This window comes from Tupaia chinensis, unplaced genomic scaffold (genome assembly GCF_000334495.1).
Source record: "Tupaia chinensis unplaced genomic scaffold, TupChi_1.0 Scaffold000061_1, whole genome shotgun sequence".
In the NCBI taxonomy this organism is placed as follows: Eukaryota; Metazoa; Chordata; class Mammalia; order Scandentia; family Tupaiidae; genus Tupaia; species Tupaia belangeri.
Genome location: NW_006159519.1, coordinates 973,075 through 983,466, shown reverse-complemented (window position 1 = coordinate 983,466; position 10,392 = coordinate 973,075). Strand labels below are relative to the sequence as shown.

Here is a 10,392-nt window from a genome sequence, read left to right as displayed (position 1 = left end):
GAATGATTGTTAGGTATGTGTGGATACCAGAGACTGTAAGGGAGGGGAGTGGATGGTCCAGAGTGGGTGGGAAGGGTAGCTGTGAGCTGAAAAGCAGAGACACAGTTAACAGGAAAAAAAATTGCAAAGTTCTCTGTTGAAAAAATTGTACACATATTATATCCATCATGATGGGGACTGTATGTAAAATTAATCCAAAAAAAAAAAAGATGAGTGATTTCATAGGGAGACATGCTATAGCAGATCTTGAAACCTTGTAAGAAGTCATAAATTCTGAATATGTAGTGAAGTTCCACTAATTCTGAACGTAAGTATAACATTGTGCCTCCCAGAAGAAATACAGTGTATTGGTATTGATGAATATGGATGAATATGTAGCAGGGTAATTTAATAATAAATTAAAATTTAAAGTTAACAGTAGAGTAGCCAAATTCTGTCTCTGATCATCCCTGGTCGCCTATTCTTGTCGAGGGATACTTCCTGTATGATGTGGAATTTGTATCTTTGCTATGATACTTGGGGCAATGCCATGCCATCATTAGGGGCCAGTCCCAACCATCGTTTTATGCCTTTGGTCCTTTGGCTTTCATCATTAATTTCATTATTTTATTGCTGGATGCATACACTTATCAGAGAAAGAAAAGATTTCAGCAGGCTGGTCCCCTGACCCCGGCAATGCCACAGTCCCCTCTCCCCCTGTCATGCATCCCGTCAGGATTTGGGTCATGCACGCATGTATTCTTGGAATGTTTTCCAAGCTACCAGGGTCAGGATTCGAAATGTGGTCAGCCATGTGGGATCTGGTCCCTTAACTACGGTGCTACAGAGCTGGTCCAATCACTAATGTAAACTATGGTTTTGGAGGGAAATCCCTTTATTCATTCATTCATTTACTGACTTACTTACTTTTTTAACTTGAACAGAGAGGGGCAGAGTAAGATAGAAAGAGAGAGAAAGTGTGAAAGCAAGCTGCCAGGTCCGGGACTAGAACTGCAGTCGGCCGTGTGGAAGTCCAGTGCCCTTAACCACCATGCCACTTACTGGCCCCACCTTTTTTAGAGACAGATTTGGGTTGGGAGGAGTTTTACATGCCTGAAGATCTGTTAATTATGTATGTTCTCTGTGAGGTTCCCTGTAGATAGAGTTCTCTAAAGAGAACATTACTGATCACAGAGACTTTTTTGTTTTTGAGAGAGATTTTTTGCTATAGGGTGTGTGTGCTCACAGAGAGACAGAGACAGAAAAACAGAAAGCAAGAAATCACTTCCTGCCCCTCCCAGGGGGATGGCCCCACCACAGTCCCTTCTACAGTCTCCTCTCGGGATCTTGGGCATACACACGCACACGACTGGCATGAGTTTTGTCACCAGGTCCAGAACTTGAACTGTGGTGAACTACGTGGAGTCCGGTGATGTCACCATTACACCATCTGCTGGTCCCCCAAAGGGGCTTTTATCTGATTAGGTTGACCCTGAGAAAGGATATCAGGGGACATCAAGGGATTAGTAAGAACACTCTCTCCTCTCTGTAACCCCAGCCAAATGACTAGAGAAGTCGTATTCCAGCTTTTCCCAGAGCTACTTGAGCATGGTGAAAGAAAGGGAAGGAAAAGTGTGTGGGACCCAGACCCAGTACAGAGAAAAAGATGAAGCTTTCAGTTTCTTTTGGGAGTGGGAGTGAATCCAGAAGTGATTGAAATGTTTTGTTTGTTTCTCAAGAACTTGGAGGGCTTGCTAGGGAATGTCTGGTTATTAGGGTTGTGGCATTTTCATTATTGTTTCTCTCTGATAACTGAATGAGAGGGTTGTCCTTGGGAATTCAATGTACTATGCTAGGGCCTGAAGATGCACTGTCAAAACCTCACAGCCCAAAACAAGTCTGTTTTAATCTCTTTGTTATAGCCCAATGTTCTTTTATTTTAAATAATTATTCATTTAATTCCATTTATTATTATTATTATTATTATTTTCAATTTGACCAGAGAGAGAAAGGGAAAGCAAGAAAGCAAGCCTCCAGGTCCAGGACTCTAACCACAGATGGCCACATGGGAATCCAATGCCTTTAACCTCCATGCCACTTTCCGGCTCCCCAGTGTTTTTTCAATCATTGTCCACTTGAAACAAACCATGTGTTCTTTCTCTCTTGTAGAATGTTAAGAAAAAAAAAAAATACTGAAGTGTTACAGGGCCAAAGAAAACCAAAATGGAAACTGGTCTATTAATAGCTGAGTTTTGTTTTGTTTTGTTTTAGGTTTGTATTTATTATGGGGTCTTCAATTTTTCTGTCAATGACATCTATGCTGCAGCGGGGATGTTCAAAATTCAGATTGCTCGGGAAAATTGCGTGGAGGAGTTTCCTGTTAATCTGTATAGGGATTGTCATCGTGAACCCCAATTATTGCCTTGGTCCTTGTGAGTATTATTTTCCTACCGTTATTGTAATTCAGATTGAAATTCGGAACTACATTCTTTTCAGTGATAGCATGTCATGTGTATGAGAGGACGGGGGAGGGGAGGAGTACTCCTGTCAGGGTCTGGTCATGCCATGATGCCCTGTCTCTAGTTCTCCTCAGGATTTTGTGTACCACCACTTGAGCCTGGTGTGTTTTTAAGCCAACCTGGGGATCTGAACCCATGGTCGGCCATATGGTTTCCAGTACAGGGCATTTGTATTAGCACTGTGCTAGAGCCACTGGGCCAAAATCTGCATGTTATAATTTGAACAAAAGCTTCTTCTATCTCACAGACCTGCAAAATAGAACAGTTCCTGGAAAAATATAGGCAATGTCATTAGTATTATTATTATATTTTGGAATTTTAATCTGGGACGGTGCCTTTTAAGACTGCACAGACCCCTCTGTACACGGGAAAGTCTGAGGCCAGGGGAGATGGCAGTGTGTTCTCTGGATCATCTAAGTGTAGTGAGAGGCAGAGAAGGGACCGGACAAGGCCACCTTGTTCTCAGACCCTGCCCTCCTGCCTTTTTGATTTCAGTGAATTTCAAGATTATATGTGTTCTAGTCTGTTCTGTTGCTAATAGAAGAATTACTTGAGTCTTGGTAATTGACAAAGACAGAGGTCTATGCAGCTCACGGGTTGGAGGCGTGGGGGCCAGGGGCTGCATCATCATTGGGTTTGTTGAGGGTTACATCCCTCCAGTGATAACCGTCAGGCAGGGAGAGTCAGCCAGTGGGTAGTGCTGAGTTTGCAAGTTCCTGGTGGACACGAGGGTTGACTAAATTTCCAATAGGAAAGGGCCAGGAGGTGAACGTCGGAGCCAAGCCTGATCCTTGATCCTCACCCCTGAGAAGGAGGCCTTCTGTTCTTATCCCCGTGTCCTAACCGGCCAGCTCCCTGCTTTGAGTCTGAGTCATGTTCCTGACTGTCAATGGGGCTGGCCTTTTGTGGGGACTTGGCATTGTGCCATGTCTCCTGACTGCATGTATTGCTTTCTTGAAGAACTTAATAAAGACTGGCTTAGATGTCATATAGGCATGTCCTCCCCTGGAGATGAGAGGAGAAATGCTGACTAACCCGTTCTGGCTGGTATCTTTCGCAGTGTCTTGGGATAAGGTGCGGATTCCTGGCGTGCTGCAGCGGTTGGGAGTGACGTTCTTTGTGGTTGCTGTGCTGGAGCTCCTCTTTGCTAAACCCGTACCTGAAAATTGTGCCTCGGTGAGAAACAGCGTTTCTAAAAACAGGGGTAAGAGGCCAACAGGTGGCATGGGGGTTAAGGCAGCTGGATCCCTCCCATGGCCACCTGTGTGGTTCAAGTCCTGGACCTGGCAACTTGAAAATCACAACAGGCATGTGTGTGCCTGGCCAAAATCCTCAGAGGACACTGGAGGAGAAGGGATTGTGACATGGTCATCCCTTTTTCGGGGGTGATTTCTCACATTCCCTCTCTCTGTCTTTCTCTTTCTCTAGCAAGTGGAGGCGCCCTATTGTAAACTAAAAAGAGGACTAAGAAAGTCATTATATGGTCTTTAGAACGTCTTTTAGTTCCAAGTATAGTACTGTTCTTTTTATTAAGTCTATTTTTAAAATTCGTAATAACCTATATATTCATTTACCTGTATATGTGCATGAAAGAGAGAGAGAGAGACACTCTTGAAAGGGTGTCATCGTGCCATGAGCCCTTTCCCCCAGCCCTCCAGCTCCCTAGGATCCTGGGCGTCTGCACACATGCCTGGCTCATTTTCAGGGCAACCTACGACCTGAACCCATGAATGACCCTGTGGTTTCCAGCCTGGCAGGGCCTTCTGAGAAGAATGTCTCATCTCTTTTGTGATCCCTTCCTATCTTACTGTAAATTGCTGAACTGAATTTATCTGGGTGAGAGTTGTTATTTCCCCAGTAGAGGTAAACATGTAGGCAGAAATAGTCAAAATTCGTTTATTTGGAAGTTCTGCTTAACAATAAACTTTTGGGGTGTTGGAAAAGTCTTGATGCATTTTTGCATTAAAAAAAACCAGAAAAGTATGTCATGACTTTTCCAACCACTCGATAATAAAGCTGCTTTCTCGCTTCTGCCAAGGCGTGTACCTGGCAAGTCCATCGCTGAGTCCCCAAGGCTCGGGGTTCTTCCTGTAACGACTGCTGAGTACAGCTGTCTGGCGCGTGTTGTAGTCACTCTCGCTTTTCCTCCCCTGGCCTCACTGTCAGTATCTCAGGTTCTCTGGCTGTCAGTCTCCTTGAGGTGAAGTAGAGATCAGTGAGTGTGGGACCAGGCTGGCCATGTCTGTCAAAACAGTCGGTTCCAGCTCTCCTGCACCTGAGGGCCTGCAAGGCTCATCCAGGGCCTTCACAGCTGGGCCAGGGTCTGGCAGGACAGTAAGAATGGAGGGGAATTTGGCCTTGTTAGCACTGCACCACGGAGCCGGCCCTGCACAAGTTCTTGTGTGAACGTACGTTTTCAACTCTTTTCAGTCTAGGAGTAGAACTGTCTGTTGATTTTTATTTTTAGAATTATTTTTATTTAGTTTTGTTTATTGTTATTATTATTGTTGTTGTTTTTAACTTGACCAGAAAAAGAGGGAAAGTGAGAAAGCAAGCCATCGGGTCTGGAACTTGAACTGCAGTCAGCCATGTGGGAATCCAGCACCTTAACCGCCACGCCAATGACCAGCCCCTGTCTGCTGATTTCTTTATCTTTTTTGAAAATTTTATTTGTTTATTACTTAATTTACATATTTATTTATTTTATTTTATTCATTATTATTTTTAATTTTACCAGAGAGAGACAGGGAGAGAAGAAGAGAGGGAAGGGGACCAGCAGTTAGCGTAATGGCTATGTTGCTGAACTCCCGTGTAGCTGACTGCAGTTCAAGTCCCGGACCCAGCGGCTTAAACTCGCACACCAGATCCTGAGAGGAGAATGGAGGAGAACGGATTGTGGCATGGCCATCCCCCACTGGGGGGCAATTTCTTGCTTTCTGTCTCTCTGTCTCTTTGTCTTTCTGGTGAATGCACGTGAAAGAAAAAGACTCTCCAAAAAAAAAAAAAAAATAGAGAGAGAGGGATGGTAAGAAAGCAAGCCACAGGGGCCAGCAGGTGGCATGGCAGTTGAGGTGCTGGACACTGCCACATGGCTCACCATGGTTCAAGTCCTGGACCTGGTGACTTGCTTTCTCACTTTCGCTCTCTCCCTCACTCTCTGTCTCCCTCTGGTCAAAGTTAAAAAAAAAAAAAATGAATGAATAAATAATATTAAATAAATAATTTTTAAAAACCTTTAAAAACAAAAAGGATAGGAAGAAAACCACTAGGTTCAGGACTCAACATGTGGTTGGCCATGTGGGAGTCAGTGCTTTAACCACCATGCCACTTGCCAGCTCCTAATTTTTATTTTCTTTTAGCTTGCTGTGGTGTGTGCTCACTGGAGATGAGAGAGAGAGAAAATGAGAATTACTCCCCAGGGTGATGGTCATGTCACAATCTCTTTTCCATTTCTCCTCTTGGGATTTTGGGCATGCATGCACTCGTACCTGGTGTGATTTTCAAGCCACTGGTTATGGGACTCGAACTGTCTAGTCAACCATATGGGATCAGCCACCTTAACCTCCACGCCATCTTCTGGGCCTGCTGATTTATTTTGAACTAATGTGTCACTGTGCTGTTCCATGGAGAGGAAACGTCTAGACACCACAATACGTATTAGGTGCACTTCATCTGCTACTAGAAGGCTGCGAACAGCATCTCTGGGATTTTCCCAGCATGCTCGCTGTGTGTTAGCTGCGTCCTCTTTGCATTTTGTTCATTCCCGTTTCTGTGCTGCCCTCAGGAGAGAAGCTGTCTTTCTCTTCGAGACGTCACATCCAGCTGGCCCCAGTGGCTCGTCATCTTGATGTTGGAAAGCATTTGGCTGGGCTTGACATTCTTCCTGCCAGTTCCTGGGTGCCCTAAGTAAGTGAATACTTTCTTTGTGTGTTATTAGTTGTTTGAATTTATTTATTTATTTCCTTCATATCAGAGAGACAGAGACAAGAGAGACACAGGATGTTCCCCAAGCCCTACAGCCAGCCAGGATCATGGGCTTGCCCCCAGGGACAGCTGGCACATTGAGACAGACTTGGGACCAGGGCCTGGAGCCTTCCCACATGGTCTCTGGCTCACGCAGCGGCGCTCCCACTGCCTGCACCTGCATGCCATCTCGGCCACGTCCGAGGCTCTGGATCTATAGCTTTCATGTCTCACAAGTCAGAAGAGTCTCCTTGCATTCGTTCTCCATTGACGGATCCTTTGCATTGGGAGAAGTTCGGTGTGTCCAGAGAAGTTTCCCCATGAATTATTTCAGGGTCTGTTTAAATAGAAATTGGGCCTTTTGGGCTGTTGGTTTGCACTGCTCTGATGCTGTGCTCCACAGACCACGTGGGAGGCCCAGGTTCAGTTTCTGGCCCAGTATTGAGGCCAGGTGTGGTGGCATGTACCTGTGGTCCCGGCTGGGAGGCTGAGGCTGGAGGATCATGACATAGTGAGACCCTATTTTTTTTTTTTTTAAACATTTATTTCTTACATGAGTGAGAGAGACAGAGAGACTGGCTCCCTGGTACGGTATTGACACTATAACCCACCCCAGCCTCAGCCATGGCACAGGTGTCCTTGGGTCTACATATGTCATGTGGGTCATGTGTAAAGCATTGTGTTTTACTGTGGGCCACTGGTCCAGCCCTTGGAGACGCTGTCTTTAGAAAAAACTTTTTTAAAAAGAGCCTGTCCATGGACCAGCAGGTGGAGTGGTGTTTGAAGCACTGGTCTCCCACATGGCCAGCCATGGTTTGAGTCTGGACCTGGCCACTTGCTTTCTTACTTTCCTTCTCTCTCGCTGGTAGACTAAATAATAATAATTAAACAAACAAACAAACCAGAGTCAGTCCCTGTAGTCCAGTATTGAAGTGCTGTGCATAGGAAGCTGGATCCCACATGTCAAATCCTGGCCTCACCACCTTGAAAACACACTGGCCTGTGTGCCTATCTGCCCCGACGGGGGGTGGAGAAATGAAGGAAAAAGGATTTGGGCATGACACACCCCCTGGGAAGGTGCTCTCTTTCTCTCTCTCTGATCAGCCTCATGCCCTCTGGCAATAAGACAGAAAGAAGGGTAGAAATAGTACCTCTCCCTTTAACGATGCAGGGTGTGGGAGAGGGTGTGTGGCCTGCAGGGACGTTTGAGGCTTTGGCTGCATAAATAGCCCACATCGCACCCTTCCTTCTGCGGTCTCAATACTTCAGTATGTTTCTCACTTTCCTAGGGGGTACCTGGGCCCTGGCGGCATTGGAGATTTTGGGAAGTACCCAAACTGCACTGGGGGAGCTGCTGGCTACATTGACCACTTGCTCCTGGGAGCTGACCACCTTTACAAGCATCCTTCTTCCACGGTGAGTGAGACGGCTTTGCTGGGACTGGAAGCCTGGGGTCTGTGAAGCGCAGGGAATAGAAAGACCTGGCCGACTGTGCCTGCTGAGTAAGCTCTGCTGGGCTCTGACTTCTATTTGAAAAGTTGCCGTCAGATGACTTACCCGCATCGCGAGGCAGTTGTAAGCGATATGTTGGATGTAAAATGAGGACGTAGCCAGTAAAGTGAGGAGCAGGGTGCCTCTCCGTCTGCCTTAGGTCAGGCTCCCCAACAGCAGACTCGTGTTTGGACGTTCGGCACTGAGGCGCAACAGTAATACAGGTGTCCTCCAAGCTGCAGGGTGCTCCAAGCTGGAGGGCACACAGCCAGCCGAAGGTCTGGGGACCCCAGTAGCCTGAAGACATGCTAGGTGCACATGTGGGCACCCAGGTTTCTGAGGAGCCAGAGGACTGCGGAAAGGGGAGTACAGCATGATGAGACCCTGTTAGCGTGCTTCTCTCTCTCTCTCTCTTTTGCATGCACACACTCTTTATCATAAAGAGAGAGAGAGAGAGAGAGATTTAGGCACAGGAGATTCATCAGGGCACCCTTGCAGATGGAGTGGCCGTGGTTGGACCGTGGCTCATGGCTGGGGCTCTGCATTCCCTTTGAAGTACTGCACGCCACACACATTCTTGGCCAGAAGTTATTCTGCCTGTGGTCCCTGAAAGTTGCCCGTGAATTTACAGCAGAAGCCAAAAGCACTACTAGTGGAGTGTATTCGGTTTGTTCTCGGTCTGAGTCGTCCGTGTGCTTTTTCGTGGAGAGTGAGTGCTGCCTTCTTGTGCTCTTTTCTCAAGGTCCTTTATCACACTGAAGTGGCCTATGATCCAGAGGGAATCCTGGGGACCATCAACTCCATTGTGATGGCATTTCTAGGAGTTCAGGTATTTGTTCATTTTATTAGATTACATTTTTCTGACAGCATATGATTATGATTTATCACTATTTGAAAACTTTCACTAAAATAAAATCATTGGAAACATATCTGTCCCTGTGCTATAGATCTAGTAAATCACTTACGTTTGACAGATTGGACAAAAATAGAGGTTGCTCACATTCAGCATGTTCACATAATTAGGTGTAATTCTTATATTCAGAAAACGTCTTTGGTCGCTTATCTTAGGACAGCAGTTTCAGGATGAGCCGTCTCCCTGCCAAAGTGTGCAGAGTGTTTGGTTATTTGTAACATCGGGAAGTCACTCTATCACTTGCCATATTTCTTTTATATACACTTGTCACAGCCCATTGGTGCTGCTGTGACAAGATACCCTGGACTGGGTAACTTAGAAAGAACAGAAGTTTGGGCCCAGCAGATAACATAGTGGTTAAGGTGCAGGACTCCTACATGGTTCGAGTCCTGGACTGAGGGGCTTGAAACACACACTGGGTGTATGTGCACCCAGCATGCCAGGAAGAAAATAGAGGAGAAAGAATTGTGGCATGGCCATCCCTGCTGGGAGTGATTTTCCACTTTCCCTCTCACGGTCTCTCTCTCATTCCCTGGTGAGCACACGTGCTCTAAGGCAAAAAACTAAAAAAGAAAAAGTATAGAGCCAGCCAGCTGGTGTGGCGGATAAGGTGTCTGCGCCTTCACTATGCTGACTGCACAGTTGACTTGGCAGCTTGTGTGTGTGTGCCCAAAATACCGAGAGGAGAATGGAGGAGAAGGGATTATGACATGGCCATCCTCCCAGGGGGGTGTGTGTTGGAGGGTGCTTTCTCACTTTTCTGTTTCTCTCTCTTTTTTTCTTTTTTAAGAATTATTTACTCAACTTTATTTAGTCATTCATTTTAATTTGACGATAGAGAGAATGAGAAAGCAAGCCACCAGGTCTAGGACTCGAGCCATGGTTGGACATGTGGGAGTGTCCAGCGTCTTAGCTACCATGCCACCTGCTGGTCCCCTCTCTTTCTCTTTTTCTGATGAGTGGATATACCCTATCACAAAACAAACAAAAAAAATATTCATTTTTCTTTTTTCTTTTTTTTTTTTTTTTGAGAGATTTTCACTATAGGGCGCGTGCGCTCGCCAGAGAGAGAGAGAGACATAGAGACAGAAAGCGAGAAATCACCCCCAGGGGGGATGGTCACGCTGCAATCCCTTTTCCTCCAGTCTCCTCTCGGGATCTTGGGCACGCACGCACACGTGCCCGGCGTGAGAAAAAACATACATTTTTGTGATTAAGTAATTCTTTTTTAGAAGTATTGTCTTTATCTCTGTAGTACTTCATACTGTGCATTTTTTAAAGGAGGTTTTTGCCTTGGGCTGCCACATGGGAGTCTAGTGCCTTAACCTCTGTGCTACCTGCTGACCCCCACGTAAAGTTCTAAGAAGTGACGCATAGAAAATATTCATACATTTTAGCTACTACTGTGAATTTCTCTTCATACCTTCTTATCCCTTGATGCTTTCAGAAGTGAATTCCTAATTTCAGAGGGATTTTATGGGAAGTTTCTATTGTACTGTTCTCAAACGTTTCCTGCCTCCAGTCTCA

The 10,392-nt window shown here is 45.8% G+C and overlaps 1 protein-coding gene across 1 annotated transcript in view; it reads left to right on the top strand.

The window, feature by feature from the left end:
* HGSNAT (heparan-alpha-glucosaminide N-acetyltransferase) overlaps window positions 1-10,392 on the top strand; it is a gene marked incomplete at its 5' end in the record, with an annotated part of 44,506 nt that overhangs the window by 29,021 nt on the left and 5,093 nt on the right. Inside the window, 3 exon segments of the mRNA XM_014592741.2 lie at window positions 6,283-6,404; window positions 7,751-7,877; window positions 8,695-8,781. Coding sequence (XP_014448227.1) covers window positions 6,283-6,404; window positions 7,751-7,877; window positions 8,695-8,781 — 336 coding nt within the window.